Source organism: Theropithecus gelada, chromosome 10 (assembly GCF_003255815.1).
Source record: "Theropithecus gelada isolate Dixy chromosome 10, Tgel_1.0, whole genome shotgun sequence".
NCBI classification, from domain to species: domain Eukaryota; kingdom Metazoa; phylum Chordata; class Mammalia; order Primates; family Cercopithecidae; genus Theropithecus; species Theropithecus gelada.
In genome coordinates, this window is record NC_037678.1 from 87,759,390 (window position 1) to 87,776,131 (window position 16,742).

The 16,742-nt window shown below is 42.1% G+C and overlaps 1 protein-coding gene across 3 annotated transcripts in view; it reads right to left on the bottom strand.

Annotated features, from left to right (window-relative positions):
• Window positions 1–16,742, bottom strand: part of KIF16B (kinesin family member 16B) — a 307,106-nt gene that overhangs the window by 77,250 nt on the left and 213,114 nt on the right. For all 3 annotated transcript variants that reach the window (XM_025400350.1, XM_025400349.1, XM_025400348.1), the window contains one exon: window positions 7,463–7,585. In XM_025400350.1, coding sequence (XP_025256135.1) covers window positions 7,463–7,585 — 123 coding nt within the window. The remainder of the gene's footprint in view (window positions 1–7,462; window positions 7,586–16,742) is intronic.

Genomic DNA, 16,742 nt, shown 5'->3' on the forward strand with positions numbered 1-16,742 from the left:
GGGACAGAAAGGGAGGGAAATGCTACATCATGATATGCACCCTCCGGGATGACAGCTAAGTTCCCCCTGAACTGACCAGCCCTGATGGCAACCAGCCTGGTCCCATCCTGGTACTACACATGCTCTCCTGGAGAAGCACAGGTGAAACCCAGGACTGCTCACAGCAGGTGGCTGGCTGGGTGTGCCTGTGCCTGCTTCCTTTCATGGAGAAGATGTGCTGGCTCTGGGCACCCTTTTGTCTGCCATGGCCCCTTGTCTAAAACTTCACTCTGGTCCTTGTAAGCACATAGTAAGTGGGGAAGGTTGAGATGACAGAGACAGGACAGGTGAACTAGATGTGACCGGGGTCAGACAGAACACTAGGCCCACCTGCTTGCCCACCCTCAGGGTGCCACCTGCCCTTCCTTTCTGTACGTCTCTGTGAGCTTTTGAATGCTCTGTGAGCCTTTCTGTATGGTGCAGTTGGACTCCGAGTGTGCCTCGAGGCCACCATGTCATCAGGGTGATTTTCTCCATGACAGGAAATCCCAAGGTCTATGGCCAAGTGGAGGGCACACACCGGCCCTAAAAGGAGCTGTTGTTCTGCCCTGTGAGTGCTGTCTTGCAGGAATGTTGGCCCCAGTTCTTGCTTGTACTGACTTTTCACAGGATCTTGGCAAATCTGGGTTTCTATGTCAGGTCTCCCAAGTTTTAAATACTGACAATTCATGCAAAATTTAAAAAATCTGCTCAGGCCAACAAAACCCCACATCCTCCACCACCAGTTTGCACCTGCTGCCTCGGGTTAATACTGTTCCATGACTTTTGACAATCCCTGCCCCACAGTGCCTGTCATGTGGTTCTTCAGCTGTAAAAGCAAGATCCAATTTGAACTGCTGCCCTGCAGTTTTGCAATTTGCCGTGTCTCACTTCAGGGTCTTTTAGGTTCACGGAGGACCCAGCAGATGAGATATCTTGGCCCTAAGTGTGTAGGGCCAGACTGACTGAAATTAGAAAGGGGAGCTCACAGACCTAAATTCACACAATGGAAAGGAGAACGGCTGCCACTGACTGGGGTACTTGATAATTATTTGCAGATGGTCTACAAGTTTTCCCTGGAACACTACTGTGAGGTTATACATCCTCGTTATCATTCATTACTCGTGTTTTCTCTGCTTCTTCCTCCTTCTCAGGCCACCGATCAGGAGTCAGAGCAGAATGAGACAAGAGGAGACTGTTACTATGGTACCTAAACAAAACCCAGATGATTAAAATCAGGAAAGCTTTTGTCCTGGACATCACGTGTGTGACCTAAGTTGTCTGTGTGTAGTCCTGCGTTTCTTGGGTCTTCAAGTGGACAAAAGTGATACTGGTCAATAGGGCTGATGCCCTGCAGCCATGTGAGAAAAGGCAGGCACCTGGGAGCATAGCTGGAATGCAGAAGGCTCCTTAGAGGAGATAACAATGGGACACGTGCTTCTAAGAGCAAGGGGCTGGAGAGTGTCTGGCAGCCAGGACAATGTCCAGAGGGTGGGTGGGGGCATACAGGTCTACCTCTCTGTTAAGGAAAGCCAAGACAAAACAGATGTACCCTGCGGGTGCTGAACTCAGCCCAGAGCCAGGGCATGGGTACGCTGGAGTGCTGGAGGGTGGTGCTGAGAAGGCAGGAGGGAAGGTGGGGAGGAAGGGAGATGGGAGGCTTTGGTATGCTTGGACTCGGACACAATCAAGAAGCTCGACTCGCCCACACTCCCCCTGCATGACTAAGAGCCACCAGCCACATCACGAGGATGAGCAAGGGGCAGAATGGCTCATCAGTGACTAACTCCATCAGTGTGGATGGAGCATGAGGAGCTGGGCGGGGACGGGGGGAGGTTTACAAAGGGCACACGGTCACCCAGTCATCCCCGAAGCTCCAGACAGGCTGTGCCTAATGACAGCACCTGTGGCCAGGCTAGCATGCATCACGCAGCTGGGTGATCCGCTGGGTGACTAGTACCAGTCAGGCACGGGGTGGGCACTGGGGGGTCTGTGTCGCACAAGACTGAAAGGGTCCTGGGAGCTTGTGTCCACAGAGGAAGACCAGCAAACAAGACAATGACTAAAAATAACCACACTGAAGGCAACACGACTGTGAGCTATGACCCTGGCTGTGAAAGAAGGGAGTACCTCTGGTGACAGGATGGAGAACAGGGCAGAGGGTGCTACTGCAGATGACCACTCAGAAAAAAAGATGAGACAGCAAACTCTTCTGCAGACTACTTCCAGATTTTATAAGAATAGAAACTCTCAGGAAACAAAATATTAAAAAATAAACACACCAGTGTGGTTTATTTCTTTATGTTACTGTGTTGATATGTAAGTTAAAATGCAAGGGATTTCAAACAACGCTGGAAACACCAGTTTATTTCTATGACATGAGTGTGATAGTCTCTGCTCGTCTTAACCATCCATTTCCCAGGTCCGTGTTTTGTGCTATGCTGAAATGTGATTTCAAAATTAAATTTTACCCACTCTGGTCCCAACTAACTGAAAATGGCAAGCATAACGCAGCATAACTGATGCCACGTGTCAGTGACTGAGAGGCATGCGAAGCGGGGTTGTGAGATGACTGCTGTCGACTGGTTAGTGGCATTACTTGTGGCAGGTGCAGCTGAGCACAGGCACAAATTTTACAGCTTCATTCTGCTGACCAGCAGGTGACACACAGCAATGTTCAGCCCAGAACGTCCTGTTCTCAGAGAGAAGCCAGACTGGCACTGCTTCAGCTTCCCCAGCCCATCTCTGTCTCTGAAACCAGTCAGCAGGACGTGCATCTGCGGACACAGTTCCAGGCGGATGTGCTACTAGCACCTGCAGGAAGGTACAGCTTCAACGGTAACAGGAATTGATACTCTGACCCAGGGGTTCCTGGGAGGATGAAAACAAAGTAGGGGAGAGGGGCGATACCAAAATGCTAACCTTTTGTATCAATGGGTAAGAATATCAAAACAAACACCAACAGGAAAGAAATGAATACACAAATTGTGACATATCCATACAGTGGGATGCTATTAATATAAAGAACAAATTACTGTTATACTCAACTACATAGGTAAATCTCCAAAACATCACATTAAATGAATGCAGCCAGACACAGAAGATAAACGTCATCGGATCCCCTGTCCTTGGTGTGCTAGAGCAGACACGACTAATCTGTAGGTGCGGAAGGCAGATCAGTGCTTGCCTTGGTGCTGCAACATGGGCGCTGACTGCAAGGGGCACCAGAAACTTCTGGAGTGCCTGCAAAGTTCCAAATCCTGGCCAGAGGGCTAGCAACACGGGTGTATATATATGCCAACACTCATCCAACTACAACTAAAATGTGTGCTTTCACTGTATGTAACTTACGCCTCAACAGAGTTGATTTTAAAAAACTAAATAAGATCAAACAACAAAAACCTGTCTATTTATATATCCTCACAGTTATTTCATAAAAGAGTTGTTTTTAATCTCACTCCCCCCCCCCCCACAAATAAAGCAGGTATAGAAGACAGTCCTTTTGAATTAAATAGATTTTGGTTTAAAGAAAAACTCTATTATTCTCATTTTAAAGACCAGTGGCAGAAACCTCCTCAGGGCCTAGCAGGGATCAGAAGATGAGCATCTGGGAACCGCCACTAGCTTCCTGCCCTCCCTTGAAATCACACGCCCTGTGTGCTCCCTGAACATTCCCTTAACAGGCTCCTGACTACTTCATGTGGCGATGGGCAGACCAAATTGGAGCTCCCACATTGCAGATTAAAATGAAAATGGTCAGGAAGAAGGAATGATTTCAATGACTAATGAGTCCTACCTAAACAAAGGTAGGCAGAAGAGCCCACGAAGCAGAGCGGGTGAGGAGGGCGAGGGGAAGATGACAAAGGAGAACCCGGGCGGCTACACCCCTGGCGTGCTGTCTCCCTCCCAAGGCCCCTCAGGCCTCACACCACATGGGCCCTGGTGTGGTCACACAAATCAGATGGGACCCTAAATAAGCTGGCAGTGACACCAGCAGGCAATACAGCAAACAGGGGTCATGTACCAGGGGGTGTCAGAGCCTGCCCTGCTGGTCACAGAGGGCACGGCATCTCACTGTGTGTACTCAGGACCATCACGGGGGATAATGAAAAACAAAAACTGATTTTTTAAAAGAGAAGCAGCAAAGATTTTTCTAAATTATAAAGTGTAATAATATATCTATGTACGTACATTAATGTTAAATCTCCCTTCAAAAAAGCTTAAAACTGAAGAGAATACTCTCTTTTAAAAATAATACTTTTTACCTTAGCCTCCTTAAATAGCCATTGGTTCACCAAGAGAGGAATTTAATAGTAGCCAAAATATTACCATATATTACCATAAGCATGACTATTTGTTCTAGAAAACAGGGTCTATGCACGAAATGTCCAAATGACCGAGAGAAAAGGTCAGCAATCTCAATTTCAAATTCCAAATGTTGAGGGCAACCAAACAACCAAAAAGAAAAAAAATCCCAACAAAATCCAAAACTCTCATCAAAACATAACTGTACATCAAAAGTCATGAAGGGGCCTCACAGTAAAGTCTTACTCATCCCATTTTTATTTTTATTTCTTTTTAATAACCAACACTTACCCAATACTTAGTATGTGGCAGGCACTGTTTTAAGCACTTCACACATACAAACTCATCCACTCCTCATACCAACCCAGTGGGGTGGGTTTTATGATTCCCATTTGACAGGTGAGGCACAGCGAGGCTGTGTGACCTGCTGAGGTTGCCTGGAGATGGCAGGATATGAGGGTTGCGGGGTGGGGGGCTGCTATTTAGCAGCTACCTCTTTGCCTGGATTGAGGCTGTTTTTGTTGTTTTGTTCTGGGGAAGGCCTGTATATTCACATCATGTCTGTTTCTAATATTACCCTGTGACAAGGTATCGACATGGGGTGGAGGGCTTCCACACACCTGCCTGTGAAGGTATCAGGAGGCCCTGTCTAAATGGAGAACTAGACATTCCCCAGGTTGGTGCTAACACATTCCTGGTGCTCATAATTATAGCACCTAAGGACGAGCAGAAAAAGGAAGCAGAACAATGACACACTTCAGAACTTGCTTTGAGAAATGAAAAGAGAGCAGAGCTCTGTGTATTTGGAATTTATTTATCTTGAAGTGATCGCCTAGATTCCATAAGGCCTCATAGAATTTTCTGTATTTGGTTTCTCTAACTTTCATGGACAGTAGCATCTTCACATTTTTGGCCATATCTGAACACCACCTGACTATTATTTGCTTGTAATTTTTATTTAAATCAATGCAGTTTTAAAAATATTAAATATCTTCTTTATCTGAGTTCTATACATGAAATTGATTTAACAGTTATATTTTATTAACACATTTATGTGTTAAAGTAGAATAAATCGATGTACCAACTAAAATCATTGCATGTCCTTCACTGCTGTGAGTTCTATGTGCTGGGGAATTCTAATTCTTAGCTAATGGAAGCCAGTCTTCACTCTCTAATTAACCAACATGGCCATAATGCAAACACAACTTCAGAAATTGTTTTTATATTTATAATCACATATATGTACAAATGAAATTCTATACACACACACGCACACATACACACACACACCACACACACAAAATCTGGAATGGTTGAGAACAAATGAAAAATAAATTGACCAGGAGATAGATATTACATCAGGGGCAGTGGGAAGTAGTGGATCAAGGACATAGCATAACATTTAAATAAGAACCCACATAATCGGATCAATAAAGTTAAGAATAACAGCAAAGGCTGGGCGTAGTGGTTCAAGCCTGTAATCCTAGCACTTTGGGAGGCCAAGGCGGGTGGATCATGAGGTCAGGAGATCGAGACCATCCTGGCTAACACAGTGCAACCCTGTCTCTACTAAAAATACAAAACATCAGCCAGGCGTGGTGGCACGTGCCTGTAATCTCAGCTACTCGGGAGGCTGAGGCAGGAGAATCTCTTGAACCCAGGAGGCAGAGGTCGCAGTGAGTCAAGATTGCACCAATGTACTCCAGCCTGGGCAACAGAGTGAGACTTCGCCTCAGGAAAAAAAAAAAAAGGAAGAAGAATAACAGCAACAACAACATGCAGGCATCATGCTTTCTCAATGAAAACCTCAACTATATAAACTGATGCCCTGTTGTGGTTTTTTTTTTCTTTTCTAATGGAAAACTTATTATATAGAAATAAAATCCTAAAAGTCTGATTGGCTAGAAAAGAAGTTATTTAAATTATTTCCTCAGGAAGGTTGAAAGAATGTGACATCTGAAGGGAGGGATGCCCCAGAGCCCAGGGCTGCCCTGAGATGCATCAGGTGTGGGGACAGGCGGTGGGGAGGGCTGGCTTTAGGCTCCTTCCTCCCTCCCCACTCTCTGCGTGCCCAGCAGCTCCAGGCTTCTCTGCCTTTTACAGTGTCCTTCCACATAAGATATTCTTTGAACAAAGAGGTTTCTCAGATAAAACAAAATCTGGAGACCACTGGTACTTTCCAATTTCCTCATTGTATCAATGGGGAAACTGAGGCTCAGATAACTCATGGCCCCTCAGCAAATTGCAGCGGGGTCAGAGTCTACAGAACTCAGTATCCAGATTCATGGTCTGATGTTGATCTGAACAAAACCACCTAGAGCCTCCAAGAACACCCTTATGCATGCATACACTGGTGATCCTAGTGGACTTCATTACATCAACACCCTTGCTGATCCTTGAAAACAAAGAAGTGTGATTTAGCATTATTTCCTTGAGGAGAGGATGGTGGCCAGCAACATCATTTAATAAAGTGTTATGAGTCAATGAAAGCAAATTAGCAAAAAGATGAAGTCATTATTTAGAAAACCATGACGTAAGGAAACAGGCACATCTCTTCCTGAAGAGTTGTATAAATCAAGAAACATTTGAAACAAATGAGGAAGGCTTCTTAATTAATAATAGGAACAACAACGAAAATAGCAGTAGTAATAGCAGCAATAGCTACAATTTACTGTTTATACCAGCCACAAGATGCAGCACTTTATATGCACTGATATTCCTATGACATAAATATTATTAGTCTCATTTTTATACAGAAGAAAAATTAAGACTAAGCCCATGGGGAAGGTGACCAACTGTCCTGGTTTGCTCAGGACTGTGGGGTTTCCCAAAGTGTGAAACTTTAAGGGCAGACGTTAGGAAAGTCCTGGGCAACCTGGCTGGTTGGTCACCCTACCTGTAGGGTGTGGGTGATAGGAATTCCATTTCTGTCTGCCTTACCAACACCTTCTATGAGGTAACTTCCTTCCATGTGTTACTGTCATGAGTTTTACAGACTGGTTTAAAGAAGGGCAAGACCAAATATTTTACAAACAGGATATTCACATGCAACTTCATCCCCTTTTGAAAAAATAAAGACAGAGAAAGCCCTGCATAGTCTCCAATCCCCATTCTCCAGAAGAGTCAAGAAGATACTCACCTTGACCTCAAACTCGAAGTGTGCATCCTTTCCTTGCCCGCAGAGGACGTAGCGTGGGATACTAATTTTAATTGGGTCCTTCAGGTCATCTGGATTTGCACCCAAAGAGCGAGAAACCATCCGCTATCAAAGGCACGTCAGATAGGGAGAACAAAGAGAAACCAGAATCACTCCACTGCAAATATCCTGCTTGGGTAGGAGGGAGAAAATGTGTTTCAAGTAGAGAAAAGCGCATCAAACCAGTAGGGTTTATTTAGAAAAATGATGGTTTCCTTTGAAAGAGAAAAGCTAAGCCTCTCTTGTAACAAAAAGACCATGATTTTAGGTATGTCATTCCAAGGAGTTAGGGCAAAAGCACTATGAAGTGTTGCTTGGCTTTGAAGTTTCCTTCCAATTTATAAGAACAAGTAAAAACAGGGACAAATTACATTATCCTGACTTAAAAAAAAAATCAGTGTAAACCAGATTGTCTTCTGAAAAGTCTTGACCATCTGACAAACTTTTTTCTTCACACACTATCAGACAGCTATACTTATAAAGCTGCAAAAGCTGGAGATTTTATTCAAATTTACTTCATTTTTAACTTTTAGGCATTTTTATAAGCCAGTGTAGTGTGGAAAGCTCTTTAAACCACAATTAAAACAAATCCCAAGTATTTTCTTTAGGCCCCATTTGATACTCAACTTGGCTCTGACAAATATTTATGGCCTGGGCAGTGGGGGACTAGTGGGGTCTGAGGAAGAGGCATTACGAAAAAAATAAATCTTCCAAATGAAGATCTTAAGTGTGAATTGGAAGAAATCTCTGAACAATCCTTATTGTTTGCGCTAAGCTGGGGCTTTAGAAAACATATGGTTTTGAAGTAATAGCAATAATAAAATAATTAGAATCATAATTAGAGTTAGCATTTATTGGATACTCATTATATGCCAAGGACTACATTAACCAGTTTACATGAATTGGCTCATTTAATCCCCACAATTCCCCCTACGAAGTATTAGCCATTATTAACCCTATTTATCAGATGAGAGGCCCAAGACTGAGGGTTGAGCTCACTTGATGGAGGTACAGGGTAGAGTCAAGATTTAAACTTAGGCCAATCTAGGGCCCACTTTCATCACCACTACTCTAGACTGCAATCATGAAATTTTACAATAATTACATCCATCTGAGATACATTGAGCTAATGAACACTTCACACATACACAGATTTTAAGATGCTGACAATTCCATGATTATGCAATGGAACCCACTTATGTGACTATAAAGAAAACAGGGGGCAATAAGCTCCCTTTCTCCCAGGCAGAAAGGGTTCTCAGCCAGGTGTAACTTGAGTCTCAACTTAGCTGTGTGCATGAAAGCTTGGACTTCCAGAGGACACAAGGACATACAATTTGCTTCAGATTGCTGCTTTCGATCTAGCTGACTGTGTGTGCATTTTGGCATGAAGTTTCCAAAGCCTATCAGAGGATCTTAATTTTTCCCCGCATGGCTGGTCACCCAAAGCAAGAAGAATTAATTGTTTATCATAATGGTACACCAATTTAGCTGTCCCTGATATCAAAACCATCAAGAAATTCTTAAAAAGGGGATTTCTCATGATAAGCCTTGCTAAAGGCTTTTCAATTCACTAACAGTCCATTTCCAAATTACTTTAAATGTAGACATCTCCTAAATGTGTAGTATATTTATCAATTTAAAGGTGAAAAGGCAGAGAAATAAATTAGTGGTTTTACTTATAAGACATGCAATGTTAAGAAACATCTTTAACCTACACATGCCACAGTTCAGCCAACAAGTTCTTGCTCTGCTGCCTAAGACCTGATCCCTTCTATGTCATGCTTAATAACTACATGTTTCAAGTAGGAATATCATCTCTTTTCCAGATCTGTTGTGATCTCTCATGGAATCAATCTGTTGTTGCTGCTGCGTGTGTATGTGTGTGTGTGTGTGTGTGTGTGTGTGTATTGGGGATTAGTGGGCATATTGTAGCTAGGGGCAACCTCATCAGAGGGGAATGCCACAGCAGGGACATTAAGCAACAACTAGTAATGGGTAATACCAGTTGAGAAGGGAAGATCCACTTGCTGCACCTTGGATCCACCTCATCAGTTAGACCAAAAGGCCAACACCACAGCTAATTTGATGAAGAGCTATCTCTGAGCAGCTATGGGCTCTGTCCTTAGAGGTGAGGAGGAGGAAAGGCAGGAGGGAAGGCAATTAACCTTTTTTCCTTCAACCAACAATAAATAGTAAATAGTAAAAAATTTTTAAACATCATGTGACCTTGTTGAGGGATGGATCATCATTAGAGTTCTTTCAAAACTATATGCACAGGCCGGCCGCGGTGGTTCACGCCTGTAATCCCAGCACTTTGGGAGGCTGAGGCAGGTTGATCACTAGGTCAGGAGATTGAGACCATCCTGGCTAACATGGTGCAAGGTTGTCTGTACTAAAAATATAAAAAATTAGCAATATAAAAAATTAGCCGGGTGTGGTGGCACATGCCTGTAATCCCAGCTACTCGGGAAGCTGAGGCAGGAGAATCACTTGAACCCAGGAGGCGGAGGTTGCAGTAAGCTGAGATTGCACTACTGTACTCCAGCCTGGGTGACAGAGCAAGACTCCATCTCAAAAAAAAAAAAAAAAAAAAAATTATATGGGCTTCTGTCACTTGAGGCACATGGCGGTCACACACACACCTGTGAGGGAGATGATCTGAGAGGCAAACTTCATGTTTTTCACAGTTTTGCCTAGAGATACCTCCATTTATGTACTTGAACCTTTTAGGATCACGTGACTTGGGTTCTCAAAAAAGTGTGGATAACAGTATCCAAAAGCATAACATACTCTAACTGTATCTGCTTCCCTGACGTAGTCACAGGAAATGGACATGGGATTCCAGGTGATATTCACTTCAAGACTCAGAAGGAAGGAGAAGATGTGGAATCCAATCCTAGTTCTGGGACTTGGTCTCGGAGTAAGTCTCTCGCCCTCTCTTCACCTCAGTTCCCCTATGGAAACGGCCATGATATTTCCAACTACTTGGGAGGGACCCAACTATGAATACAATAGTGCCCCACCCTGTGGGACTTAAGGTCTGAGGCAGACTCTGACAAGTGAACTGGCAATCACAGCAGGATGAGAAAGTTGTGATGGGGAATGGAGTGAGAACAACTATGAATATGTATCTTGTCATCCAAATATCAGGAATTTTACTGAGGAAGAACAGTGGTCAAAATTGCCTCGGCATGTTCTGTCAGCTAAGCAATGGAGACTTACCTTTGACTTTCTAAATGCCTTTTCTTTTAGACACCCCTAAGATATATAATGAAACATTGCTATTTTACTGGGTACCACCTATGTGCCACACAGAGGGTCAGGCCTTGGGAATACAATATAACTTTTACAAGTATTTGTAATTTCTAAGACCTTTAGTTTTTCTGAAGTGCACATGCTTGGAACAAACATTTGATGTTTCTACTCTACATGGATTTATATTCTAAAGGTAGATTTGTGACCTGAACTTTCTTTTTTCATAAGTCAGTTTTTAAAATGAGGTAAGACTGGAACTGATGGTCCAGGCATTTTATGACTGGTGATATGGTTTGGATATTTGGCCCCATCCAAATCTCATGAGGTGTTGCAATATTCTTGGTGTTGGAGGTAGGCCCCGTGGGAGGTGTTTGGGTCACATGGGGGGATCTCTTAGGGCTTGGTGCAGTCTTTGCGATAATGAGTGAGTTCTCACCAGATCTGGTCATTTGAAAGCATGTGGCACCTCCCTCCCACTCTTTCTCTTGCTCCTGCTCCCACCATGGGATACACCTGCTTTCCCTTCACCTTCCACCATGATTGTGATCTTCCCGAGGCTTTCCCCGAATAAAAAGCCAGTGCTATACTTTCTACACAGCCTGCAGAACCTGACCCAATTAAACTTCTCTTCTTATAAATTACCCAGTCTTGGGTATTTATAGCAAGGCAAGAACAGACTAATACAACTGGAGAGTTCTCCATTTCTAAGAATGTATCAGGGTGAAACCAATCCCTAATACAAGGAAAGCTGCTTCAGGCTCAGGCTCATAGATTCTTCACACACACACACACACACACACACACACACACACACACACACACACAATCCCTGCCTNACACACACACACACACACACACACACACACACACACACACACACACAAAATCCCTGCCTTTGATAATTTCACTGGGCAAGTGAATTGAGTAGGGACCAGGTATTTGAGAATGAGTAGATCTTATAATATTTATGTAGCCCACCTCAATCTAGGGCAGTCCTTGACACACTAGCAATTGCCTGGACCAATACATGGCTCTTGGCTGGATATAAGAGCTACTGTCCCAAACAGGACCAGACAGTGAAGCGTAACAGGATCCTCTGCAGAGAAGAAAGATATTTCTCTCCATTACATATCATACTGGGGACGGGAAATACTGCCAGAGTCCCCACTATCACCCTTGGCTACAGTTTACTTCAATCTTACTGATTTCATATGAACTAAATATTAATGAGTATACAGAAATGAACAGCTACAGAAATGAATAACTAAAATACAAGGTAGGGATCTGAGCAAATGCATAAATTCAAAAATCAAAATGTGTTCCCATCAAATCATCACTGCGGTGTGAATTTGTAAACATTATTTTATGAAGTCAATTTCATGAGAAATGTGGAATTCTCAGGGTACAGTGTAAAAAATTCTTGACATTCTCCTAAACTATGTTTATACTGGACAGGAAGTAAAGCTAACATAAATGTCTCTTAAATTTATTTTTGATTTGAAAGTGGCTATATTTTGAGTATCTTGAGGTTTATACTAGACATGCAAATGTTTGCTGTATCCCATTATATCCCATTATTTATGGGAGCTTTTATATTTCGATGGCATTATTTATTTTGGAATCTGTCACAGTTTCCCTATATGTGACAAAAAAGATTCTTAGACTCTGAAGGGGAAGTTGATGGCATTGTAGTAGGAGGTGTTCGGAACATCTCTCCGTGGGCAGAACTGGCATGGATGAGTACAGAAGACAGTATAAGCAATTTTAAATGTGTCATGGAGTCGTCCTATTTAGAAATAAAAAGTCAAGAAAAAGTAGATAATTGGTAACTTGAATTCCATATCTGTACATAAGAAATATCTTTAAAAGTTAAATACAAAAAATATTTTTTCTGATAGCTTTTAATGAAATAATGCTCTGTGGCAACAAATATGCTATTTTTCCACTCTTGGTGAAACACTGTAGCCCAGTTCTTAGCTGAAAGAAATAGGCAGAACATAAGGTACACTGTAAATATTCAGTTCAAAGTCTTCTTTTACTACTCAAGCCATTTCCTTCAAAAGGAACAAATTGAGGAAATGAACAGGAAGTGGCACTAATATCCACTCAGATCACCACGGGCTCTCAGAGAACATGAAACGGTCCAAGTCCTCAGGGAGTCATCAACAGTTGTCCCAAACATTCTAATTATGTACCAGATGGTCAAATTCAGTCTACACTGATCATGACAAGGTCTGGCCTAAGGACAGCCATCTAACCTCCAGGAGCCCACAGCCAAGCTTTGCTTCTGAAATACAGGCAAACCTGGCTTTTTATTAGATTTAACAAAGTTACAAATTCTCCTGTCCCTGTTCCAACCATAGCACATATTTCTAATCCTTCCTTTCTTCAACTACACATACTATACTGATAGTTCTCACTAGAGCTACTGTGTCTCGAGTACCTATTACGCCCCAACAATTTGAAAGTGGAGATTTGGGGAAAGAGACGATGGAGATCTGGGGAAAGAGATGATGGAGATTTGTTATAGCCTCCAACATCAGCCAGGTTGTAAGAAACAGGGAAGAAAGATAACATGCAGGAACAAGCACAAATGATGTATATGGTAAATAACCAGACAGGTTCCTATCCATTTCCAGTAGAGAAGCCTGCCTTTGCTATAAGGGGATCTTGTCTTAATTAACACTACTCTATCTTTGAAGGCTTGGCAAATACAACAGAATTGGATTTTGCCAACACGTGGCCATACAGGCACATCCTGTCCATCCCTGTGAAGGATGGGACTTAACGACAGCCTGGTGTGGAGAAACAGTGCTAACATTATCTCATTTCTAAAGTGAGTTTGGAAGACTCACATCAGCAAACAAATACAAGTTTTGATATATATATATCTATTCTGAGGGATAAGTTACCCAGAAGATGGCAAACTGTTGGATACTGGTACTTGTAGAATACCTTAAGTTTAGTGGCCTTTGGGTAAATCTAAAAGGTTTAGTTGACATTTCCAATCCATGATTCTCACCAGAATCAATTAGTTCTTCTACAAAGATCTGAGCTGACCAACATTGTTTCAAGGTTTGGAAATACTGAATATTGGATTAATGTTTCAACCTGAAACTATTAAAAGTGTCACTATTTTTCTCTAGATCACCAGATTATATTAAGTGGTCATCATCTTTGAACAATGTATCAATTAATGGCTGATTTTAAAAAGATTAAATGTGGGGTCTATTATACCTGGCTGATAATGTAGCAACAACTGCTAAGTGGCTCTCACTATTAAGCATGAATACAGACAGGTTAGGACCCTCAGGGAAAAGCGGATATTCTCCCTTCTATTATAACGGTACAGTGTCATTGATTAATCATGAAAAGTACCACTGATGTTCACTCACTGATTTTTTGCTGAGCCCTGGCTTTGGTTCAAACCATGCTGAATGCGATGCCCAGGAGAAAATAAAAGGCAGGAATGCACTTCCAGCCAAAGAAGCAAAAGTAAACATACAAACTTACGTGCACCATATTCACACTATGACTGTGTCTAAGCTTTCTTTTACAGAGCTGAAAACACAGAGTGCAAAGAGGAGAAATAAGATCCATACAAGGAAATAAAAGGAATTGAAAAGAAACTTGTAAGGCAATCCCTGAAAACAACAACTCATACAGACAGAAATAATTATTAATGTCTAGAATTCCAAGAAAATAAATTTACAAGTCAGTTAAGAATCAACTTAGCAATACTTGGAAATATATATTTCAGCATAGTCATTCCTATAAAAAAAATCAATAAAAAATTTTACCAATGTCAAGAATAACAGTGACTATGAAATAGTTTTGGTACTGTGGACAAATATATATATTCTAGAGTAGAAAAGTCTAGATTTAAGTCCCAATTCTCAACCTAGTAATCCTTTTTGAGTCTAAATTTCCAAATCTGAAATGGAGTTCAATGTGAATTCCTGCATTCTAGTAGAATCACTGTAAGTATCAAAAGGAACAAAATATGAACAAGAGGTCCTATACATTGTAAACCACCATATAAACAGTGACTGGGATTGCTGTCATCCCTATAACCCACCGCACCTTCAGCAACAAAAGATTTTAACCAGATATTAAAAGGCAGGAGGAGTGACTTACAATAGAATCTCTTTCATTCTCATCAACTAATTTATTCAATTCCATTCCTCATAAAGAAGGCATACTACAACAGTGCATCCTTAACCAGAGATTTGATGGTGATGGTTTGAAAAACATATTGTGTAAGAAACAGTGGAGAGACGGAACGGTGTTGGAGGTAAAGGAGAAAAATCAGAGGAGGCAGACATACGAGAAGTGTCTTCTCTGAAGGGTTGTGTATAATGCAGATTGCAAAATACATTTGTTTTATTCTGCAACAGAGGGTGCCATGGATGAACAGACTCTGAAGACTATGCAGATGGAGATCACAATAAGGAAGATTATGGAAAGAATGGTGTAACAGTAAGAGCAGTTCCCAATGAGTAAACTGCTTCAGAGGTAGAAAGCAATCAGCTCATCCATGGAGGTACTCAAATTGAATAGGTAACTTAAAAGGTCCTAGGGCACACTCTTCCCGGTACCTGAATGTTTCCATTAGGGAGAAGTCCTACAAGTTTCATCCGAGTCTTATCTTTTAATAGAGCTTTGGGAACCTTGACATAATACATCCATGGAAAATTAATTGCCGGTCCCAATTCTTCTCTCCCTGTAGTAGCCGTACATATCCAGAATCTTACCATGGCCTCTTGATGGATGGAGGCTTCCTTGTCCCTTGATTTGGGGCTTGGTCATGTGACTTGTGTTGGCCAGTAAGATGTTAGCAGACACAGGCAAAGGCTTGCAGGACTGCCCTTCTGTGTTTCTGTCATCACCACGATGGCTACTGCCCCTTCTGAATAGATCCCAAAATGACATGTGCGGAGCAGACCAACCCTGGCTGAGCAACAGATGACCTGCAGCCTACAGCACAGCCACTCCAATCTACTTGCAAAGCAGCAGAATAAAATAAAAACATTTTTAATGTGCCACTGAAATTTGGGGGGGGGGGGGGTTGTTTGTTATTTGGCAATTGCAGACTGATATAACATCTGTCACAGGAGATATTCTAAGGAATGAGGCAGAGTTGTCTAAGCTACATACTGGAAATTGTGTAACTAAATTAACAAAATGACCTCATTAGAAACTGGTCTATCCAATAAGCCGGGTTGATCATCAAAGAAGCATTAATGAAAGTGGCTCTAATCTATTTATCATACAAAGCTTTAAATCATCTGGGAAAGAGAATGTAAGCAAAAATTACTGTAATTACTACTGCTGGAAGGCTTAAGTACTCTCTTCCAAAGGGATGCAAGCACATTTTTAAAGTAATGAGAACAGGGAGACACACTGTTTTGAAATGTTTTTCAACAAAGACTAAATAAATTCATCCTGCCAACCACAAGTCTGTAAAACAGGCAGCTGTGCGCAAAATGGATTTTAATCAAATTCAGATGAAATCACTATTTCAAAAGTATTCAAAGAGCTATTGTCTAGAATGTATTAAGAAGTCCCACAATATAAATGTTTATGCCTATACTGTAACAATGCAGAATGCCACATAACCAAGAATGCATGCGTCTATTTTTTTCTGATTCAGAAACTCATTACAGCTGAGATGTCGTTACAGTAGGTTGAATACTCTGACTCTCATAGTTGCTCCACTCTAGGGGTGCCGTGGGCTTAGATAAACTCCTGAAGAAATGAGCAGAGGGAGCTGCTAGGATTGAAGCCGCAGCAGAGGGAGCTGCTGGGATTGAAGCCACAGTGGATAATGGCAACAACAATACTCCACTGGCTTTCACAGGCATCACGACCCCCTTAATACTTATTTCACAGACTCTCACACCCAGGAACTATATCTTATCTCAAGGTACAAAGCATGCTTAGGTGAGAGAAGTGACACGCGGAA